This window comes from Ptychodera flava, chromosome 4 (genome assembly GCF_041260155.1).
Source record: "Ptychodera flava strain L36383 chromosome 4, AS_Pfla_20210202, whole genome shotgun sequence".
NCBI classification, from domain to species: Eukaryota; Metazoa; Hemichordata; class Enteropneusta; family Ptychoderidae; genus Ptychodera; species Ptychodera flava.
Genome location: NC_091931.1, coordinates 12,465,374 through 12,490,637, shown reverse-complemented (window position 1 = coordinate 12,490,637; position 25,264 = coordinate 12,465,374). Strand labels below are relative to the sequence as shown.

The following is a 25,264-nucleotide window of genomic DNA, read 5'->3' as shown; positions in this document are numbered from 1 at the left end:
TTCTTCACAATACATGTAACACGGACGATTAAATTTTCACACAATAAGCGAAAATGTAGTTCACCTGTTAAAATATTGAAATGGCATTTCCCGTTCGAACTATAACTGAGTATCATTTACTGATAGGGCCCAAACTAACAATCAGAGAAAAAAAACGCTTCCTCGAGGGTCCTACGATTCGAAAAAACCAAATAAACACTTTTGTTTCTATGTCATTTGCATTGTGAAGTCGCTGTTAAAGCAGCACACGGTGCGCTCTTGATATCGACTGCCTCCACAGGTTGCTCACAAGCATTGACTTTTGAACACGATCACCTGCGGCGCTGTCTATGCTGTACAACAGGCTGACTTCGAGTCTTGGGTATGTCGAACTTCCCTGCTCGTACGAAGAGAACGTAAATTGCAGTTATAGATACCATAAAAACGACCCTGTTCGGAATATTCTTATAAGTTATTTATTAATGCGGTCGAAATTGAATGGATGCCCTTGTGGCTGTGCCCAAGCACGGGCCACGCGTCTGTCCCCTGTTTGACTCCTGTTTGCTAATGATTCTGCTGCATCAGACAGGTAGTATATTGTATCATCATGGAAGACGGTCAAGGCCAAGAGGTTCAGGGAAGTCGAACGCACAATATCCCTTTCATGTCTTCCGGCTATACCAAAATACGTTAAATTGTTCTGCCGATACACTATCTAAACCAGAAACATGGAATCGAATTTGATTTTGATCAAAAGAAATATATTGATCAGACCAGGGAAAGGATAACAGACAATGATTACACAAATTTAAGATCAAAACATATCAATATAGTTTACGGTGTTCTCAATTTCGGTTTCTATGTCGGAACGCTTCTACGAAATGCCTAGCAACTACACTTTAATGAGCAGAATCAATAACAAATTTGTATGAGCTTTCTCAAATAAAACTTTTGCCGAAATAAATTTAACATTACGGTACTGTGTTGGTGATATAGATTCACGGTTTCTATAGCTGTGTCTGAGATAAGCCGTCCTACTTTTACGACGGCATTCATTACTATGGGCCGATATTCTTGCAAAGTACGTAGAATTCGATATTGAAACATATATATTGAGGCAGTATCGTGTGCTGATCAGAGCACGTGGCATTGTCATTAGTTCCTCGCTCTGTCTAATTTTGACAGGAATATGGATACTTTTATCATCGTGACGATCATCAAGACCATTTTTATTGCTTCAGTTCCGTTCATAATTAATACAGCAGGTAGGCAAAGATTATTTAATTTCAAATGAAAAGCAGTTGCATTGTACATGTAGGCGTGGTGATGCACTGGGCTGTAAAATCGGTGACACTGATATGACATTGAATATTCAACGAAAGACAAGTACATAGCAAATTTGCAATTAGCTTCAAACCTTCACTTAATTAGTCCAATAAAACTGAAATGTTGGTACGTATTTCTCAATTGAAACGTTTCACGCGTTATTTTGTATTCATGGAGAGGACACTTACAGTGATTGGACATTCCTTATCGCTTGACAACGCAATGCATGGAAAGAAAGAACTTGGCCTTTCAACATGGCAATTGTCACAAATGCAGTAAAGAATCGAAGGTTGTTCTTTGTCATTTTACGGGAGTTCAAATTCCTGATTGAATTTTGTGAAGATTTTGTAACTGTATTACGTAACTGTACCTACCAAGTCAATGCAACTGCATATAAAACTTAGTTGAAGAAACACGTTCTAATTTGTTTTAACTATTCGTAATACATGTAAATATTGGGAACCAACGAGATTAACGTGTAGCCCCAGCGTATAAAATCAACTAAATAATATTAAAAGCAGAGAATAAGCTATCGGGAAGGAAGATACGCTTTTAAATCCGATACAGTATTCTGCATTACATTATACTGGACAAAGATTATGTTTACGATACTACGCAACTGTGCGAATTTGCTATAACCGACGCATGCCCAGTCGTTCGCTCTAACCACAAATCATGTATGACGACCCATCTAAATTTTGGGAATGATTACATATTGTAGAGTAATCCACAGTGAAATCTGTGGGTAAGTGGGTAAAGAGTCACTTTATAATGCGTTTTATGAAAAAATTTACCTGATCACATTTTTTGAGTATCTTTCGTGTTTGTTTTTGCGGATAAAATGACTCTAAAATTATTAAATGTTCGCTATCATGGTCGTCGCATAGTTTTTTTTTCTGCCAAATTACACATTACATCTTTCATAAGATGGAATTGAACTCTTCAATATTATGTATTTGCAATATTGAGCTCTCCTGAAAACAAATATGAAAGTTTGCGAGTAGAGAATGTTATTATGACCATAAATGATCAATGTCTGTGAATCGCGTACACTTCAACTTGAATATCCCGACATCCTGAACTCTGTAGTACTGTAGTTACTGTAGTAGTGGATACCGCTTGCATGTTCAGAAAGAACTTGGTTGTCACCTGTATGTCACTAGTGGATACATGTGTCCGTGGTGGGCACGTGGGGCCACTATCTGTAGGGCCTTCATATAACCTGACGTTCGTTTGTGAAAGAAAAAGAACCATGGCCATGATGCTAGATGTTCTCCCTGAAAGTTCATTTTTACAATCCCAGTACATGTAGTTAATAGCTATGACCAACTCCCATTAAGAGCCAGAGAAAAGTAACAAAAATAAAATAAAAGGAATAAAAAATAAAACAAAATAACGTAAGGACATCTTCAGCACTCTATGTCGGACAGAGAAAATGGACTATATTTCCCACTTGTATACCCGAGAAACAAACAGGGGTGCTCCTTATGTGCTATTTATCAAACATTATCGCATACTTAGAAAGATTGGAGGGGTGGGGGAGGGATTACTTCATGTGTGATGCCTTAAGAGAACTTTTGACACGACTGTCTTCTGCAAGGAACTACGTACAGCAACAACGAGTGTAGGAAATTCATGGAAAATAACGATACATAGGAAATCCGGGTGGAAATATTTGGAAAAGTCGCCTGCCTCCAACTTAGTATCTTCGCTGATAGGTGACCTTGCAGTTTGTTGGCCCGGTATACCCTGCATCATATCTCCGCAAAGTCAAATTTTCACTTTTTTTCCCCAGAAATTTCCCAGGAAGTTATTTTATATTCAGCGAACAAAAAGTTAAAGACTAAATCAAATCCTAATGAGGAACACGCCAGCGTAACTCTTCGTCACTCTGAATCTATGCATAAACTGAAAATATAACAATGTGAAGGACAAATTCCTTTGTATATAAACTGTCATATATTTTTACCAAAAGATGATTTGCCTTTACGTAAATGACTACGTATAGTCGGACTTTAAGATTACAACATTTTCTCTAATACTGTAGTTAACCCTAGAAACTTAAAAAAAATATGTAGCTAGTGATGAATATTATTGAACACTCCACTGCTTTACAGAACTACATGTATGTTCTTCTACCTTCATTGCAAATTTGCATGGCAGCATTCTCTACCAAAATTAAGCCATCGTTTTTTACCAGTTTGGAAATTGAGACGTCCCAAGTAATGTCTTGATTATTATTTCTACAGACGGTGCGGACTGTCAAGGTGACGGGGCATTCACGATGAAGAAGGTTATGCTGGATAGCTCATGTGAGTGGAGCTATGTGGCCATCTCTCAACCCGTACCAACCATGTCTGCTTTCACCCTCTGTGTTTGGATGAAAAGTTCAGACACGCCCGGAAATGGCACCCTCTTCAGCTATGCAACTGCGACCACGGTCGAAGAAATCGATCTCCGATCTGAAAACGGTGATCTCACTTTCGTTATCAAGTCTCAAGCAGTGATCACATCCAATTTGGATATTTACGACGGAATGTGGCACCACGTCTGCGTGAAATGGGAGTCAACTGACGGACAATGGTCAGTGTTTCAAAACGGACAGACTGTATCTTCGGGCACTTTACTATCTGCAAATACAGAAGTCGACGGAGGGGGGATCGCCATCATTGGTCAGGGACAAGCGATTGTAGGTGGCGGATTCTCACGGACGCGTTCCTTCACCGGTGACGTGGCAAACTTCAACCTGTGGTCACAAGCTCTAAGTGGTCTCGACTTACAGGTTAGTTTTGAAATATGCACTTCACGTGTGCAAGACTGAAATTACATGTGAATAAAATATGAGATGATTTGATGAAGAGAGAAAGAGAGAATGTTATATAATCAAGGCAGACAGACAGATAAACGCAAAGATAGAATTGCAGAGAATAGTAGAAGACACCGGTCAATTGGAGTAGCTATGTAGGCTTTTGATGCGATTGATAAGTGTTCAGTTCGTTAGTTTATGTCTGTTTCATTTCGTTAGAAAATGTTTTCAGGAGACAAGTCCGCAGATGTACAATAATTGTGTAACGAATATTCAGGTGTTATACTTTATTTAATCTAGAATTAAAGACAGTGTACACGATCGATCAATGCTAGATCCCAAGAGAAATTCAAAGTTGTTGTCATTAAAAGCGGAAACTCTCAATGGGTGAGGGCGTTGTTAATTGGTATCCAAAAAATAAAGCAGATGCCAAGATGAAATGGGTGTCACGTGTGCTAAATACACCCGTGGCCACTTTAGTGTTGATCAAGCCTATCTGGTGCAAGCAGAAATTCTGTCTGCAGAAGGGTGATAAAACGGTTACTTTACCCTGTATCAGTGGTGATAATGATCCTACTATCGGTACCCCATGGACACGCCGATTAGCCTGAAATTACGGAGTGATTATAAAATACACTGTATACAAATGATGTTGACCACAGCATTTGCCCTATCAGTATTTAGTTTCAGGTAAAACTCATGCGTTTCAAATGCAGTCAGTGTTCCAGAAGATCACATATTTTGTGCCAATTTCAATATTGCAGTGAATGAATACCAACGATACTATAGCGTGTCTAGTAAGTGTCGTGTTTAGACTTTGTTCAGACGCGGAAATTGAGAAAATGCCACTTTGAAAATGTAGCAATTAAATTACAGACATCGCCCGTCTTGACTGCAAAACTTTCGAAATAAACATTCACTTGCACTAAGCCATGCTTCTTTCCTACAAACCGTGATAAACTTACTCCAATTTAACTTGGTACGGAAAGGTAAGAGTAAAGTACAGTCGGGGTAGCGTTTTATGTACATGTATTCACATGTGTGTAACCATGAACGACACTTTTCTCATCCCGGTTGAAGGGAACCTGTCCTGATACATGTATATCTCTTCCAAACTTTTCTGGCTCCCTCTACGCTTATCTTAAAACGGTCGCTCGCTTGTTTTTTGTAGCTCCTCGTGGTACCTCGCTAGATGCCAAATTGCCACCACAATGTCTTATATTTTGAACAATCAAGCTGCCCACGTCCTTACTGAAGGATTTTCCCGTATGATATTCGCGACCGTTGTTATTGATGTTCATTGTCGGAGTGCAGACTTACAGCGTGTCTACAGTGCAGTGTTGTGATCGATTTGAATTGGGCAGGCGAGACATTTTAGTAGAACGTTATCTCAATCCTAACAGTGGGGTGCCGATAGTGAACCTTACATTTATTACACCGACCACCACTTTGTTTCGTTTATACAAACAGAATTTCTGCTTGCACCAGACAGGCTTAATCAACACTAAAGTGGCCACAGGTGCTAAATATTAGCTATGCCTTATGAATTTGACGTCATATGCAGCATTTAATACGCTTCTACTCAAAATTCAGAAAGTGAAGTCTGCAAATCTCTCGTTCTCTTTTGTATGTCTCCGAAATTGTTTTGTTTTTCACATGGGAATATGTAAGAAATGGAATTGACATATCTTTATTTAAGTAATTTAGGTCCATTTGGTGCCAGTACAGCCTTTTAATCGTTTTCTTAATACAAATCACCTGTAAAAGTCGAAATATTCAAATACTAGTCATGAATTCGAAACTGACTATTTAGGCTTTTGCAAACTTCAAACCATTCTCTTGCGAAACAAGAATTTAAATCACTGGGTGTCGGTGCAAATTTCACTTTAGAAACAAATTACCTGACAGTTACAGCTATCAGAAATCCACAATATCCGCTATCCCGATGTGAATGGGGAAATATTAAATTTTGATTTTAAAAACACAAGCCATGGCCATAAAAAAACTTCATTAAATTCAATCGACTTCAAAGATGTCCGTATTAGTTGCATGTAGCAATGTATTCTTCAAATTATTCTCCGATGGTCCCCTACCATAAGGAATTTATACAAACCTTTTATTTCACCAGGAAAAAAGTAAAAATTACAACTCCTGTTTGTTTAATTCTGACAAAATAAGTAAACAATCATTATTAAAATAATAACACTGGGTAAATTTTAAGTATTCCTGAGTGAGGACCGTGGAAATAGTCCATCAGGACTGGTCTAGTCCATGGCAACAAACAGTAGAAATATATAGAGAGCAGAATCAAAATATGTCAACTGTAATGGAACAGAGAAAACGTGTCAGATAATCAAAGAGAAAAGAAAAACGCTTTTGAACTGACAAATGTTACTTAATGTCTGATTTAAAGGAATGTCTTGACTCTATCTCCTTCAGTAATGATGATATAGAATTCCAGTGTTTGACATCTTCATACTTCAGCTTGTGTCGTGTGATTCGAAGTTTTGTGGGTGGGACTCAAAGGGTACCATCGCGAGCGGCACATGTTGAATAATTAGGCAGGGCAAAGTAACAATAATGCTCCAAGCTTAAAGTATTGGAAAAATAATTATTCTTCAGATCAAATACAAACACTTATTCAATCAATTGGGCATAGTCACAACATTCGTGGTATACACTCGGCTATTCATTAATTGTACATTAGCCTGAGGATGTGCTATAGATTGTCTATTAGGAAAGGAAACCTTAAAGGGACTAGAATACCGTAATGATTAAGATCAGACCTGCAACTCTTATGAGCTCCATATCTACAGATAAATATTTCTACCGAAAAGCAGGATTTTCGAATTTGATGATTTGGCGTTCTCTTATTTTATCCCGGTAGGACATTTCAATAAATTGTTTCGGCGATGTGAACTGTGGCGATGTTATTTCCTGGAGTAGTTTTACACCTACTGATCTGACAAATAGTGTGTTGCTACCGTCTGATACATGTGGTAAGTCATCGGCCATCTTATTAATTGAAAATGCTAGTAGTCCTTCATACTTACATAGTGTAAGTCATGTCGACGTCAGCTATCCTCCATGTTTTACAGGCATTGCATCTGACACAAACAAAAAATACACCGGTGTTCGCTCTGTTTGAAGGAAACGTAAAGTTACTTGGTCACGAGGTAAAATATAACTTTTTGATATCTTGAATGTCATAAAAATTTCAAAAATGAAGTATGAATGAAGATTCAGGTTGTGATTAATTCTTTTATGACAAAACATTACTTTTAAATGTCACTTTCAGTGATGTTCTCTGCGAAAGTCGTAATAATGGCAGCCTACCAGGCTGAAAATTATACATGATGGCTGCCTTCATTGTTACCAGACAGAAGGGATACAACTGTATTATTATAAACATTCCTCGTAATGACCGTTATAATGCTGATCAGAAACAATCTCAGTGGTTATGGTGCCCACATTTGACTCTTCCTTGTCATGTATCGTTTATCAAGAAATGCCGAATGGGACAAAAATCGTGACTTATGACCATATTTGCATTATCTTATTCTGAAAAACAAACAAACAAACATCCAATTCCTTAATGTCCTCGTTTAAGAATGCTCATTGATGACAAATGAATTCTACACCAAATCAGAAATCCAGTTTCCAAAATACCATTGGACATAATAAAAAATGGACAGACTATAGTGACAAGTAAGGTACGTGATTTAGGGAAAAGAACAAGAAACGATATCTGACCAAGGGAACAAAAGTACCGATAAATACATCAAAATCTACAACCGATCAAGCTGTAAACTAATTTAAAGGTTGAAAAATAATCGATATCTGTTTCATTTGCAAGACGAGCCCCGTTCCTCTGATAGTAAAAATATGATTTATTGCAGGAAGTTCAATATTTTCGTGCAGAGAATCGATAGCTTTAAAGAAGGGATATCAAGGCGGGTTTCAGGGAAGCATTATCACTTCGTTCAATGGGAGCTCCACCATGATGGATTGTGCTCGTAGATGTGCTAAAATGAGCACGTGTCGGTCCATCGATTACAGCAAGGAGCAACAAGTCTGCCAGCTTAGCAGAGGCAGTGTAGGAAACACACCGGACATGGTATACTTCGAGGATTCTGCAAGATACGAAGTAGTAAACTCTGTAGCTGAGGTAATCAACGTGTGTAAGATTTGAGGTGGTGTCAAGTTGCACATAACACTGCGTATTTTGCTCAAAAGTGCTTTTGCTGCAAAAGATTCATTCAATTTTCATTCATTTGTTAACCCAAAATTATTGGTTGGGTTCACCATTCAGCATGACAGACAATCGTAAGTTGGATGAGAAAGTAGCGTAACATTTAACACGATTGGAACTAATTTGGGATAATTGGACGGTGAAGTAATGTCGATTTAATCTACAAGTGTTATCTCATCTGTTTTTTTTTATATTACACACTTGTTTTTATGAGTAATTTGCGATATTACAACATTCAGCTATATGGCACCTAACACTTTTGAGAAATTTGCAAAATATGAAAATCCAATTATCCTAAATTAGTTCTAATCGTGTTATTTGCAAATTCATAAAAATTACCCTATTTTCAGGCTTTCTTTTTCTCTGATTTTCAAAATTTTCAAATAACTCCACTCTAGCAAATTTGTTAAAATTTTCACATTATCTTCTTTAAATACGGTAAAACAAAATAACAATTTTGTTGGGTAATAAAGTTCTAACATTTTGAATAAGAGTGATTTCAATTTTGCTTACCATGATTATAATCACTTTTTTGGATGTAAGTCTTTCAACCTCTGCCATTTAAAAATAAGAATAGATGATACAAAATAAAATTTTCGTTTTTCCTGACTCTTACTGTTTTTGCCAGAAGAAGCGAAAGTACAAAATATAAGCAAAAGAACTCACAAAATTGCTCAGTCAGTCAGTCGCTTTTAGTTACCTGGTACACATCTCTGTATGACGAAGATGAGAATAAAAGACTAAGGATGTACACATTCCATTCATTTTCGTTTTGTTTTCAACGAAATAACGAATATAATTACACGATTAATTTCATCAAATTTCCTTTGTAGGCATCGAACGACGCGTGCGCAAGCCAGCCGTGCAGTGCGGGTGAAGTATGCCAAGCAACGTCCTGTGGAAAGTATGAATGCGTTATTCCACCACCGACGTGTGGTGAGTCAACTATGGTCTTATACTGTTACCATAATGTCGAATGCCAAAAAGCAATAATCTCACTCATTTTGCTTGCTGACCCGCTAAACCATTTAGCGTCCGAAGAAAAGTTAGTTTTAATTAATGAACAGAAACTGAGAAACATTTCGGTTATGTTCAAAAGAATGATTCAATGATACAATGATTGGCGAATGAAATCAGAACAGGGATGATACCTATTTAAAACATCATAACAAATAAATACAACAGTATATATATGTATACTTTAAAACGAAGTATTTTACAGGTAGACCAATTGAACGTCAGACGAATGGAAAATTGCACTTTTGAATTAGGAAAAGTTGAACAATGGCTAGATATGAATAAATTGACACTTTATGTTCAGAAAACACAATGGATGCTATTTGGTTCACATCACAATATCAAAAAAGCTGGTTCACCCATAATAACATTGTATAATCAGGTAATTGAACGGGTGGAATGCTTTAAATATTTAGGGGTCTTTTTCGACGAATTTCTTAAATGGAACGTTCATTTGTCATTGTTGAACAAAAAGATTTCTGCCCGTCTCGGTGTGTTACGTCGTATCAGACCGAATGTCGATACTTAAACTTGCACTTTGATGTACAACGCTTTAATTCAACCATTGTTTGATTACTGTGATATTATTTGGGACGGGGCAAACAAAACTGATATTGATAGGTTACAATCACTTCAGCATAGAGCAGCCCGTATTATTCTGAATGATTTTGCAAGAAACGGACATCATTTTGTTCTGGGCCACAGCTATTGGCTACTTTTGGCTGGAATACCATTGAGTCGAGACGTCGAGGCCATGTGTGTCACATGATGTTTAAATGTTTAAATTCCAATCAAGGGGACATTGTTCCACCATACTTAGAAACCCTTTTTGATTGCTATAAATCGGCACATCGTTATCAGACAAGAAATTCTCACATTCTTCCCTCTTATAGAACAACTACAGCACGTAATTCCTTTATTTATCGTGCAATAAATTATTTTAACAATTTACCTGCTGTTTTTCACGATATCACCTCTGTACGCCAATTTAAACAAATGCTTAAGAAATATCCTCCAGTGTGATTATGTGTAGGTTTTGCAGTATTGTATACATTTGGTATATTGCTGTCTTTTTGTTGCCACGTGATTTTTACTTTGCCTATCTTGTTATGTATATTGCTTTTTTATTCCCTTAAGTGTTATTTAAGTTTTATTCATTACAATGTTTTATTTTATTTTACACTGGTCCTCCCTGGAAATCAGTACATTTTTTGACTGAGGGAGCTAACCAGTATAAAGATGAATAAATAAATAAAAATAAATAAATATAAAGATGCAACACATACACACATACACACATACCGAGATAGTAAAGAGCGAGCTCAATAGCTAAGATTTCAAAATGTACTAATGCGATTAGAGATTTCGACTGGGCGTTTAATGAGGACATCTTTCAATGTAACCATACACATTACATGTTAGGTTACTTTCTTAACGAGTAACCGACACGATTTTTGCAACACGGAAAGCGGAGGGAACGGCACAAGGAAGAATATAAATATCTTTTGTCTCTGTTTATTACAATTCTACAGCGGACTGTGACAGTCCCGAGCAGCTTCAAAACGGATATCATAGTGGGGAGTACTATCATTCTCACATGGTCACCTTTAGCTGCAATCCGGGTCATACGCTGACAGGACCGACTGTATTAATGTGCGATAACGGTGTGTGGAACGACAGCTATCCAGTATGCCACGGTAATCTTACGTTTTGCAACCGTCATAACATGATGTCCAGGCATCGTTTTTAGATCAGTCTCTGTCACATCGTTCTTGCATTGAAACGACTTTCATTTCCTTTACCGTTTCCTTGTAAAGTAAGTTAATCAATGACATGAATGATACACAGTTGAAAACGTCAATACCAAGTCTCGCCATAATTGTAACTATAGGGCAACTTAGTCTTCAGACCAATTTATGTCTACCAGGAAAATCCAATCAGCCTATATTGTTTTGTAGGAAATGTGCGGTGCAAACAGTGATCTCTTCTCACCACATTGAGCACCAATTCTAATACCTTTTTGTAATGGAATGTTAACATCCAGCCTTTCAGTTTCCGGTTTATAACATTATGTTACTCTGTATATTTTCAGCTGACTGTACAGACCCTGGTACGCCACTCAATGGCCAACAATCGGGCAGCTATCAACACGGCGATACCCTAACCTTTAGTTGTAATGTCGGCTACACATTGGACGGAGCTGACAGCACTCTCTGCGGTGATGGTTCATGGAGTAACGCCTCGCCTCTATGCAGAAGTAAGTATTTCAAGTGAAGTAGGGCGATGGGCCAAATAAAAATATTAGCGTGGTTCCGATTTTATGCTATTTATAAAAATAGGATGAGTACGGATTTTTTTTATTTGCCATTTAAAATTTGTTTATTCTTGAGTCTTGCAGTTGTTCAAAACAACATAGCGGTGATAATACAGTCTCTTCACGGATTGGAGAGTGCTTTTATATCAGAAAGTCCAGGCAGAATAGCCAATAATGATAAACCAACTCATTGGCGTGCTAGTTTGATCACATACATGTAAATTAGAATGAACCTGTGAAATTCGTTCTCATCACCTACAGAATTTGTCGGAACATGAATCCCTTCTCTACTTTCAAGGGTTTTGAAAATACTCTGCATCTAAAAATGAGCCCTTACCTTCGTTAAGCTTAAGTATGGAATTCAAATATGGACGGCAGTATAGCTGGCTCAGTCGGGTATGGTAAGTTGCGGCTGATCGATCAACTATTGATCAGGATCATGTCTTTACTCAGCCCCTTTGAAGTCAAACTTCATTTGCCTTGGTGTTGAGGTTTTGTGGGAAATGTAGGATGCAAGAGATTTTCTTTACCCGCCACATATTGGGCACCAATTCTAATACCTTTTGGGAAAGGATAGGTAAAATCAAGCTTCTATTTCCGACTGATAACCAGATTGTGTACATTTCCAGGTGACTGTACAGACCCTGGTACGCCACTCAATGGCCAACAATCAGGAGGTAATAAACACGGCGATGCAGTAACCTTCAGTTGTAATGTCGGCTACACATTGGACGGTGCTGACAGTACTCTCTGCGGTGATGGTTCATGGAGTAACGCCTCGCCTCTATGCAGAAGTAAGTATAACGAGTTTAATAGAACGATGATACCTAGGTTTAAAAAATTCAACATATAATAAACTACTGGAAATCAATAACAATGTTGTCTTCATTTGCAGGTTTTTGTGATTGCGCTGAAGTTAAGGGGTTCGGCTTCACAACGAACGGTATTTATTACATCAAACCCGCGGGCATTGTATCGCCTGTTGAAGTGTTCTGTGACATGGCCACTGATGGTGGAGGGTGGACCGTAATACAAAACCACGTTAATAACTCAGTAGACTTTGCGAGAGATTGGCAAGGTTACAAAGACGGCTTTGGAGTCTTGGGCTGGGGTTACTGGTTTGGCAATGACAACATACACTACTTGACGACACAGGACACGTATATTCTACGGATTGAGGTCTCCGATTATTCCGGTAACGACATCTGGGCCAATTTTAATGCCTTTTCCATAGCCGACGAGACATCCCTGTACACTATGACGATCGGGAGTCAGCTTGATGGAAACGAGGCTGATCAGATGACGTACCATAACGGTGTCCCATTCTCAACCAGGGACAACGACAACGAAAACAACCCCGACTATAATTGCGGTGACTTCTTGGAATCGGGATGGTGGTACAAGCAAGAGTTTCTCCCGGGCCACAACGTTGCCTGTTACATGTCCGATTTCAATAAACCGTTCGTTCCCAACTGCCCTAATCCTCTGGGGCCAAAATACGGTGTCGGTGTTGATGGTGTTGAATATTGCCTTCGGACAACCAGCATGAAGGTACGGCCATCATTACCCATGCGGTGAATTACTGGGTGTTTGCTGTGCGTGAACACACACAAAAAGTCCGTGGCATGAATGAACTTGACATCATACAACATAACGTGGCATAAGTTAAAACATAATTAATACTCTATGATGAAAAAGAAAAGACGAGTAGAAGTCATAGGGATGTTTGAGAAGCAATTTTAGTTTGCGATGGGGAAGACTGTTAATGGTTAGGAAATCAGTTTTGCAAATGTCTGATTAGTAGATTTTGCCACGAAAACATTGCCCATAGAGAGTAACTAAAATGTGAATGATAACTAGCAGCATCAAGTTAAATTTGATATTTTATGTCTCAACGTTTGTTATTCTGCGTATCAACGTCATTCTCTTGTACGTAATTTTTTTTTTTTGAAATAAATGTTGAAATGCGTTAAGCATGTGAGCACAGCTTGAGTATGAATATGCAACAGTGTTAGTGTAAAAGTGACATTTCAAGTTACGGCTGGACTGAAATACAACTGCCAGCAATGTAAGTTTACACAACATATATGCAGTTTCTATTAATAAGGGTGAGAAGCAAGAGGTTGGAATTGATAGAAAGAGCGAAAAATACTGGAGAAAAGAGATTAAAATTTTATCTTTGTAGGATTCGACATTTTTTAGGGTATTGAGGGGGAATTTAAGACGAATTAAGAGTACAATAGCAATTCCCCCACCCCACCCAGTATTTGTGAATTCAGATTACCTAATTTTAGCTATCGCCATTTTTATGCGTTTAATTTGTACTGGAGAGTAAGTATGCACTCGAACTCCATCTGTTAAGAGGGCTCTACGTTAAAGGAGGGTGGTCGTCGGAACTCTGCTCAAAGGTTGCCAGGGATCCCTATGACCAATGTAAACATTGTATCTAGGCTACTTTGGCGAATGATGAAAGTTAAAACATGTTTGTTCACAACGAATCTCGTAAAATTTAAATGTTGTGGCTACATTGACGTGAGGCATATCATGCATGAAATACATTATTTGTAAACAAGAAAGTCTGCCTCACATGATATGCCTCACGTCAATGTAGCCACAACATTTAAATTTTACGAGATCTATCGACTCTATGGTAATTAGGGAATGATTTCTATCAAAATTGTCAAATGTAGCCTTAAACATACTGAAAATGGCAAGCTCTCTCAAGCATGGTAGCTGTAACTAAAATGTAAGCGGAGTCCTCGGTATGTTGTTATTACAGATCGCAAAGCCTTACATCTACGAGAAAAAGTAGGAAAACGTGAAATTTTGTTAGACAGTTTATGGACCATAATTCTCACTACTGGCAGAGAGCTTTTGTTCTGTGCTATGGGATCAAACTACAGGGCATTGAAATGCACTGTAGGTAAGAAGTCGACAAAGTTTGAGATAATTATCTATCACTTTAGCGCAAACGTAATAGTTTTCTTGGCAGAAAGTTGCGCTTGTACATGAAACTAGCAAGACTTGCTAATATTTTCATTTTTAGTTATTTCTGCTACGGAACTCCTAAAGAACCTAAAACTATCAGTTCAGTAATCTCAAGTACATATGCTTTACCTGTAGAAATCTGCCATATTGAAAATAGGGTCAACCGCCTGAGACTTTCGTGACTCACTTAGGTGGTAAAATCGTATTTAAGGCACCGAGAATCATAGAGATGAAAACGTGTATTGACATAAACTTCAAATTGTGGTCTGTACTTTCACCTTTGCAACGTTGAGGTTCAATGTTTCTACTAATTTGGGCCATTCTGAGACGGGAACACTTCCCGTACTCAGCTCAAGATGACGTTTATATGTCTTGAACTACAGTGCCCTCATCACCTCAAATGTTGCTTACAGTCGTCGGTCGACTGACAGTTTAGGCTTTAGGAACAACGTGTTGCTGATGGAGGACAAATCACATTTTAACTATGTCGATCCTGAATACTGGCACAGGAGCGTTAGGGAAGCCACTGGATGAAATTGGCTACCAGATAAACTTTCAACGATATTTTTAAACAAGTCAGTTTGACATTCCGTGCCCACGAATATTAATTTGATACCGACACCTACGATTAAGATAGATGCAACTTTGCATATATATTAACATTCACTAAACGTTTATGGATTGGCTGAAAAAATAATCGATAAATTTCGCTCACTAGCTCTTGACAAATCAAATAAACGGATTTCAAAAGATTCTGCAGTGAACTAAGAAGTTCAATGACATATTTTTATCGGGACATCACATCATTCCTGAAGGAGAGAATGGTATGCACTTCGTACACACATATACACACATTCATATCTAGAAATGGCCGAACCCTTTGCACATTTATAAGTGACTGGCGGGGCGGGGGAGGGAAGGTAAATAAAGATGTAATCGACGCCCCATCTTTTCCCAAGTTTGATTGGCAACTGCGTAAAATTGATCAACTTTAACATTCCCCTAGGTGCTATGGAATACAATGAGTTCGAAACGATCGTCTGCCTCTGTGCCAGCAGACATTTTCAATTACTTATGAATCGACTAGGAAACAGCCATTGGAAAGCTTTCAGTTGTGCTACAACGATTTAGTCTGTCGAAGTATTAGAAGGAAAATTAATCAATGTGTTAAACTCAAATGCCGCCACCACAAACACTGATAACGATACTGTCAGAGAATTCAAACAAATACCTGACATCTATTTTTTCTACCAGAACGGTGTACTGACGTAAAAGCCCATTGACAACTGTGTACTAGCCACTTGCGGTCATTGTCGTGTATTTGTGCATTTTGTACCTATCAACATTTGCTCCCAACGTCTTGTGTAGTTATTAAAATGTGTACTTTAATGGAATAATCATTTGTTCCTCGTTCAGTTCACGGCAGCTTTCTGAGTACTTGAAAACCTGTACAATGTTACCTAGGCTTCTGCGGTCAACGTTAACAACACTCTTTTCACTTATAATCGCAACCTTGCTACCGTTTTCAGGTAGGTAACGCTGTGCACATCCACTTTATCGACGACAAGCGATTTTTTAACAAAAGTAGACATCAGAATCAAAGGAAAATGTGTAGGGGAAAGGTCTTAAATTGTGGTATTTTACTCTAAAATCTCAGTATCTGGAACGTGTACACCACGGGAAAGCAATGTAAGTCAACAGAAAGTTTATCAAACACAGCAAGAAAACTACGGGCAAATTTCAGTACATGCCTGTAACAGGGTCTGATCAGTACCTGTAACAGTCCCTGAGGAATAACCTCTGTTAGATATCAGGTGTGTATGAACAAGTCTGTATCAGGCCTGGTATAACAGGAATGTATACAGTGAAGTAATTACTGAGTGTATCCAGTACTGTCACCACTTGACTGAAATACTGGTCTACAAACAATTGTGTGTCAGTATTGAATTTACAATGTCTGTTACAGGGTCTGAAAATTTGTCAGATTTCAGGGTTGTATATATTCAGAAAAATGGGCTAATTTTGATGACAGAAATGAATACAGGCATAATTGTGTGCACATTAAAATATCGTTGACTTTGTTACAGGTCTGTATTCACATTGCTGTGTACAGTGACTGTCCTATAAATACAGTGATGGGACAGGCAGAAATTTCAGACCCTGTCACAGGTCCGTGTCCACAACACACTGTCCACAGTCCTGTCCCCACAGCTCTAGATACAGATCTGCACATTAGCCCCTGTCACAGCAATGGGACGTCTTTGCTGACACAGACCTGTACCATGGGGTTGTGTTAGGGTCTGTACAGGGCCTGTCACAGGGCAATTTTTTGCTGTGAAGACGACAAGATGGAGGCAGTTGTGTTTGGAGTAGCGTTGCTTTCTAATCAAAACTCTTTGAACTACACAATAACTTTTTCCCCTACTTGTAACATTATAGATAGACAATACCTATCATGATCGCCAACACTTCTCATTCAATTGTCTCGTTCCATGGCAAATGAGCAATTTACTTAGCAACATCTGTAGTTGCTTTGCTGACAAAGTAATTACGTGTTAGTGACTACTCAGCGTTCTTACATGCAACATAAGTTATTATTATTATTTGTTTCGATCTATGCCCATACTGCAGTCCATTTTGGTGACATTTTGCTGCTAAATTGTGTTAGTATATGACAATGTTGGTCTACATGTATTACCCACGTCACTCATTAAGATATATATATATATATATATATATATATATATTTATATATATATATATATATATATATATATATATATATATATATATATATATATATATATATATATATATATATATATATATATATATATATATAGTGCTCGATATCGAAGCAGGTCATCAATGTAAACCAATTCAAACGTTACTGAAAGATGCAACCTGTGCTAACGTGAGAAATTTTTACGCATCTGCCAGCCAGAAACATGTTCTCTCACTGACAAATAATAACAAATGGATTAGTTTCTACCTGTAGACACGAAAGGAAATTCCTTTTGTGCAAACACTGAGAGAAACATAGCTATAAACATGACGTTGTCACAATCAGTCCAATGCATGCATACAACCATTGGAACTCTAGCAAGTGTCAAAAGAGAGGCATCGTTAAGGATCCATTTCCTGAGATAACATACGCAAGCTGTCGCCAATGTAAGCTTACGTGCACTTACCACGGACATAATTAGGTTAAATAACAGCCTTTTTGGAAAACAAACTCACTATCTATATGGTTGAAAATAAAGTCTGTCTGGTTTCCCTATCCCAATTAGAAAGTGCGGAATGCTTTGGAAATGGTACACTCGCCACGAAGAAGGTTATGTTCGAGAGTTCGTGTGGCTGGAGCTACTTGGCCGTTTCTAAACCCATACCAAACTTATCCGCATTCACGATCTGTGTTTGGATAAGGAGTTCGGATGCGTCAGAAAACGGCACCATCTTCAGCTATGCGACGATGACTTCGACTGATGAATTGGGCCTCTACCTTGAAAACGGTGACCTTATCTTGGTGGTGAAATCTCAAGTTGTGACTGGTGCAAATGCAGGCATATACGACGGTGTATGGCACATTGTGTGCGCGAAATGGAAGTCCGATGCGGGACGCTGGGCATTGTTGGTAGATGCACAACCGCTAGTCGGGGGCGCGCCATTTGCTATGGCTTTGATGATCGAAGAGGGTGGAACTGCTTTCATTGGACAAGGGCAGGGGGTACTAGGTGGTGGATTTTCAAGAAGTCGTTGCTTCAGTGGTGACATGGCAAACTTCAACTTGTGGTCAAATGCTCTGGGTGGTCCTGATTTGCGGGTGTGTTATACATACATACATACATACATACATACATACATACATACATACATACATACATACATACATACATACATACATACATACATACATACAGTCAGACGGACGGACGGACGGACGGACGGATGGACAGACAGATACCTATTGACAAAAAAATTAAAGTTACTTTGAGGATTCTGAAAGTCAATAAGATCATTCAATATTGACAATAGCTGTCATAAAGTGATGTAAGATGCAAAACTCAAGGATTACCGAGACATTTTTCCATTTGGACAGTTTGAAACAGTAGGTTTAGGACTCCAAAATTTATCATACTCTACTTGTTAACTGCTTTACTAGTTACAGAATGCGTAATCGGAAAGAAAACGAACATTTTTTGGGTTTGTATAGTCGTTTATCTTAATTTAATTTTGTAAAGGCATCCGTGTGTTCCATTTTCTCGCAGGACATTTCACAAAATTGTCTCGGTGACCTAAATTGTGGTGACGTCATTTCCTGGAATGATTTCAAATCGACAGATCTGACAAATGCTGTATTACTAGTTTCAGATACATGTGGTGAGTCATCTTCAGCAGAACATTTTAATAATTATTTACATTATCACTTACACCCGTGGCCACTTAAGTGTTGATCAAGCCTGTCTGGTGCAAGCAGAAATTCTGTCTGCAGAAGGGTGATAAAACGGTTACTTTACCCTGTATCAGTGGTGATAATGATCCTACTATCGGTACCCCATGGACACGCCGATTAGCCTGAAATTACGGAGTGATTATAAAATACACTGTTGACCACAGCATTTGCCCTATGAGTGTTTAGTTTCAGGTAAAACTCATGTGTTTCAAATGCAGTCAGTGTTACAGAACATCACACATTTTGTGCCGATTTCAATATTGCAGTGAATGAATACCAACGATACTATAGCGGGTATCGCAAGTGTCGTGTTCGGACTTTGTTCAGACGCGGGAATTGAGAAAATGCCACTTTGAAAATGTTAGCAATTACATTACAGACATCGCCAGTCTTGACTGCAAAACTTTCGAAATAAACATTCACTTGCACTAAGCCATGTTTCTTTCCTACAAACCGTGAATAAACTTACTCCAATTTCACTTGGTACGGAAAGGTAAGAGTAAAGTACAGTCGGGGTAGCGTTTTACATGTTCATGTATTCACATGTGTGTAACCATGAACTACACTTTTCTCATCCCGGTTGAAGGGAACCTGTCCTGATACATGTATATCTCTTCCAAACTTTTCTGGCTCCCTCTACGCTTATCTTAAAACGGTCGCTCGCTTGTTTTTTGTAGCTCCTCGTGGTACCTCGCTAGATGCCAAATTGGCACCACAATGTCTTATATTTTGAACAATCAAGCTGCCCATGTCCTTACTGAAGGATTTTCCCGTATGATATTCGCGACCGTTGTTATTGATGTTCATTGTCGGAGTGCAGACTTCAGCGTGTCTACAGTGCAGTGTTGTCATCGATTGAATTGGGCAGGCGAGACATTTTAGTAGAACGTTATCTCAATCCTAACAGTGGGGTGCCGATAGTGAACCTTACATTTATTACACCGACCACCACTTTGTTTCGTTTATACAAACAGAATTTCTGCTTGCACCAGACAGGCTTAATCAACACTAAAGTGCCACGGGTGTAAGTATCGACTCTGTATACTAAGAGTAATTAACTTTGTTTTCATCTTTAGCTTGACAGTAAGGTAGTTTTTAGAGGCGTTGGCACCTGCCTTACAATTCCAATATTCGCATTCATGTTTGCTGTTGCAGGTGTTGTATAATTATTAAGTAATAAACAACAGCCAGCCGTGGTACACCACGGCATTTGATCAGTTCACAACATACATGAATTGAAGTTGTCAAAATCGAGTGATATGTCCGTTGCTGAGGTGGTTTGTTGGTATTGTATCAAAATGTTAAAGGTATACAGTCACCTGTAATCTAAATATGCCCATATATGGACAAAGGGGCGTTCCTTGGTATTCAAAATGCCCATGTGAGGGCGCCACCCGCTTAAAATCTGTGATTGGTTAGATTTTCTCTTTCCATGGTAACTGTGCAAAATTGGAACAGGTGACAGTATACCTTTAAAGTCAACACGCGATTTTTTCTCTAGCTGAGAACTCGTGCCCGTTCCAACCGTGCTTTATTGCGAATGCATCTCGACCAATCAGATCGCAGTATTAGCGCCATCATATTGGTATCATGATATAACATTGATTATTGGTGTTGATAACTACAACAACAGCAACAACAACAACAACGACAGTACACCCTGCCAATATTATTATGCTATCATCAGAATTAACGCACTTGTCACTTTCGTAATTTTTCTTTCTAATAGGTAATTCTGCGCCTCTATGTAGAACTTCGATACACTTACGGAAAGACTATCAAGGCGAGTTCGTTGGTAACGTCATCACTTTACCGAGTGAGAATTCCGCCATGGATTGTGCTCGTAGATGTGCTAAAATGAGCACGTGTCGGTCAATCGATTACAGCAAGGAGCAACAAGTCTGTCAGCTTAGCAGAGGCAGTGTAGGAAACACACCGGACATGGTACAGTATGAAGATTCTGTTCGTTACGAAGTTGTGAATACTCTTAACGAGGTAAACACAGCGAAAATGATTTATTTTAATTTACTCGTTTTTTGCTGATTGTGTATCAAGCACTTTGCCAGCTTACAAAGAGATTCATATGTGGTTGCAATTTTTGACAAACTAAAAATCAATTACGCAAAACTGCAGTCTAGATTACCAAATATTACATATTTTCTACAATTTTCATAATTTTCAATCTGCTACTCTCAAGTTCCTTTGTCTCTTTTAGCAAATGTGCCATATATGGTCACTGAAAAACTGCTAAAGGGTATTTAGATGTTATCAGATTTTGCTTGGAAACTTTTATATCAGGCGCAGTTGCATTTTACATAGAATCGAGTAGAACGTACATACTGCAAAACGCTGAAGTGGCAAATCTTAAGCAGCTAAACTTGGATTTCGACCGTTTTCGTTGTCTAATCGTTTTACAAATTATATGACACGCCTTTTGTAACCCTGTAGTCTACGGGTCGCTTCCAGGAGACTTACGGAATGAAAGCTACGTCCAGTTCTCATAGACTTAATATTTAGGTTTTGAACACTGCAATCAAGGATATTGCATTCGTTTTATTATATAGTGCAAATAACTGTCAGCTAATCAAAAGCAAAACGATTCCTTATGGAGAAGATTGGTCATCAGACAAAGGCAGATGGTGCTGCCGTCATGTTGATGTGTCTTCACTGAGAAAAAGTCAAGATGCTTTGTATTTCAATTGATACCTTACTTAGTTTGCGTATGCGGAATGATTTCGCAGAGTCGCGTGGCTTTGAATCAGCTTTACAATACAGTGGACTACTTTGAGCGGTTCCGACTTCGAATTCAATATTCATTTGTGCAGTGCTAACCCTGTGAACAAAAACAAAAACAACAACAACAACAAAAATAATAATAACAACAATAACAAAAACACAACGACAAACGTTAATCGTTAATACCGATCGCAGACTATGAAGTATTGCAGATGTTTTTAATGGGCTGAGCATCAGACAGCGGACACTTTCTCGGCCGAAAGATTTGTCTTCAAACGCTTTTGTTAATTTGAAACAGGTTTGATCTAAAGGATGTTATTTGTTGGCAGAACAAGCTTGAGCTTGCCAAATGTATGAGCGATGTGGGCAAGAAACTATTTGTAACTTACATTAAGGTTCTTGTAACAAATCCTTCACTTCCTTCTGCTTGCTTTTCTCGTATGTTTCATTGGTCTTGCTCATTACAAGATGCAAAATTGACTCTTACTGTCTTGCTTAGTCACTAATATCATCGCGACATTATGGGTGACTTCATTATTTTTTCCATAAGGCCTCTGCCAATCCCTGTGCCAACCAACCATGCAATCCTGGAGAAATATGCCAAGCAACTTGTGAAGCATACGATTGTGTCCCACCAGTTCCTACATGTGGTAAGATAATTATTCAAACACTATAATTACGCTGCATCATTTTCAGAATGAATGATTTCAAAACACTGCTCATTTGTAGGCTTTTCAGAAGCATGCGAACTATATTTTATTTCCGAAGACATGGGTTCATTTTGTGGACAGTCAAAAACAGTCGGTTATTTCGGGAAAATGTCTGGCACTTTCTCCTGTAATCAATGCAGACGAGCTAAAATATCTTTTTTCTTTCAATGAACATCCTGTGTTATGTATTTACCGAACCTATTACTGAAATGTAAGAAGTTAAAAATGGAAGTTTCGTATCTGGCTGATCGTTTAGCTTGCATGATTTCATCAATATAATAAGCCATTTACGACTTTCTCTCAATCATGGCACAAATGAATCATTTCGGAGAACTCAAAAATATCAAATACTGCACTAGCTTTGTAGTTAACGAATTTTGTCCTATACACTCATCAGCTGAGATGGCATTTTTAATTCTGTCATATTTTATTTTCAGCTGACTGTACGAACCCTGGTACGCCACTCAATGGTCAACAGTCAGGCGGGTTTCAACATGGCGATACCGTAACCTTCAGTTGTGACGTCGGCTACACATTGGACGGTGCTAGCAGTACTGACTGTAGTGATGGTTCATGGACTGACCCCTTGCCACTGTGCAGAAGTAAGTCGTTTGTTTATTAGTGAAATGAAGAACTGAAAGTTAGTACGGTAAATGTTACATGTAACATGCCTAGACTCTGTGAGTTATTCTTGTTATGTCTTTCAGGTTTTCCAGATTGTGGTGCAGTTCTTGCATTCGGGTTCATATCAGATGGTATTTATTACATTAAACCAGCGGGCCTGGCAGCACCTGTCCAGGTGTTCTGTGACATGACGACGGATGGTGGAGGCTGGACGGTGATACAAAACCGCGTAAACAAAACGGTTAACTTCAAAAGAGAATGGCAAGAATACAAAGACGGCTTTGGAGTGCTGGGCTGGGGTTACTGGTTTGGCAACGACAACATACACCACCTAACGGCACAGAATACCTACATCCTTCGGGTAGACGTCGTTGACTTCTCTGACAACCTTATTTGGGGAAAATATGACACATTTTCAATTGGCAATGAGGCGTCTCTCTACACTATGACAATCGGGAGTCAGCTTGATGGAAACGAGGCTGATCAGATTACGTATCACAACGGCCAGCCATTTTCTACCGTCGACAGTGACAACGATAACAACGAAGCTCTCAACTGTGCCGAAGAATTCATGTCGGCCTGGTGGTACAAGAAAGGTATTGTTCAGTCCACAAACATCGTCTGTTACTCATCAGACCTGAATAAGCCGTTTATTCAGAATTGTCCCTTGGATGAAGGTGTAAGATATGGAAATGGTATTGGGGGCATCAGCCACTGCGCACGTAAGACAAGTATGAAGGTCAAGGCATGATTTTCTATTGGCTGGTTGCCAGACGATTATGGCCAAATGTAACAGGTTAATAGCAAATCTTTATGATTGTTTACTAGAAAAGTTGGTGCAAGTTCATTATCGACAGTAATGTTTGCCACCGAGACGATATTACGTTGTACGTAAATATTGTGACATTCAATAAAGTCTATAAAGTGTGTTAATTTCTCTACTTCTCTGTTTTCCTTGTCTGTTGAATATATGGTATCATATTAAAACAGCGTCTTTGCGCAAGCGTGCATGAGTTAGTGCTTTTCATACAACTTATTTGTGCAACAATATAGTGTCTTTTTGCTTCAAGGTATTTATCGGCAAGTTTTCTTACAAATACAAAAATGTCCAATCGATAGCCTGTTAATGAAAGACTTAAGGGAGCCTTCAGTAATTACAGAGTGGTAGGCCGGAGGGGGGAGGGTCACTTTTTAGAAAACTGTCCAAGATGGAGGGTCGCTTTTTATAATCTATCATTTTAGGGGGGTCACCTTTAACAGAAGCTGATTTTACGGCCAAACCTTCGATTGTCCATGTGATATTTCTTGAATAGGAAATCACCGACGAAAAACACCGATTCTTTAAATACATACACATTATTCACAAGTCTCACAAGCGAAGAAGATGCAGTTGTATCCTAAATTAAACACATTAAACATTAAAACTGATGAAAGAAAGAAACAAAACATATGAGACAGGTGTAAGGTGTATATCAAATATCGAACGTCTATAAATGCACAGATGTTGTTATTATTTTGGAAAAAAATATTCATAGTTTCTTCATAGACGACCAAACATAGTGAACCAATATTTTGGTGAAATTCCAAAATCAAATTTCTTGCACACACATTGACTTGTAACCACAATAGTATTATCAAGTACATTTATACATCCATAAAATTAATGCATAGATTTACCTAGTTTTTGGACTGAAAAAAATTATTCATAGTTTCCTCATGGACGGCCATGTATAGTGGAATCAACATTTCAGTGAAATTCCAAAATCAAATTTCTTGCAAACACATGGACTTGTACCCACCCTAGTTGAATCAAGGACATTAATATGAATAATCAGGCGTACATAAATACACAAATTTACCTAGTTTTGTATTGGAAAGAATACTTCATAGTTTTCTCATAGACTACCATGTATAGTGAATCAACATTTTCGAAGAAATCCAAAAATCCAATTTCTAGTACACAAATGCTAGTTTTTAGTTCCCACTTCAAGCAAAGTACATTTACAATTATTATCAAACTTATATAAATGTACAGATATAGCTTGTTTTGTGGCGGAAA

At 38.3% G+C, this 25,264-nt stretch overlaps 2 protein-coding genes across 2 annotated transcripts; both read left to right on the top strand.

The window, feature by feature from the left end:
* The first annotated feature begins 1,041 nt into the window (after nucleotides 1-1,041).
* Nucleotides 1,042-13,669, top strand: LOC139130427 (sushi, von Willebrand factor type A, EGF and pentraxin domain-containing protein 1-like). The gene is made up of 9 exons (XM_070696217.1): nucleotides 1,042-1,244; nucleotides 3,555-4,087; nucleotides 6,999-7,110; nucleotides 8,011-8,279; nucleotides 9,197-9,299; nucleotides 10,913-11,077; nucleotides 11,473-11,637; nucleotides 12,324-12,488; nucleotides 12,590-13,669. The coding sequence occupies exons 1-9, from the start codon at nucleotides 1,169-1,171 to the stop codon at nucleotides 13,270-13,272; spliced, it is 2,271 nt and encodes a 756-aa protein (XP_070552318.1). The 5' UTR covers nucleotides 1,042-1,168; the 3' UTR covers nucleotides 13,273-13,669.
* Nucleotides 13,670-16,087: 2,418 nt separating this feature from the next.
* Nucleotides 16,088-24,136, top strand: LOC139130426 (uncharacterized). Its single transcript, XM_070696216.1, has 7 exons — nucleotides 16,088-16,211; nucleotides 17,973-18,505; nucleotides 18,951-19,062; nucleotides 20,865-21,130; nucleotides 22,422-22,521; nucleotides 23,019-23,183; nucleotides 23,289-24,136. Exons 1-7 carry the CDS (start codon nucleotides 16,136-16,138, stop codon nucleotides 23,954-23,956), a joined length of 1,920 nt encoding a protein of 639 aa, XP_070552317.1. The 5' UTR covers nucleotides 16,088-16,135; the 3' UTR covers nucleotides 23,957-24,136.
* The last annotated feature ends 1,128 nt before the right edge of the window (nucleotides 24,137-25,264 follow it).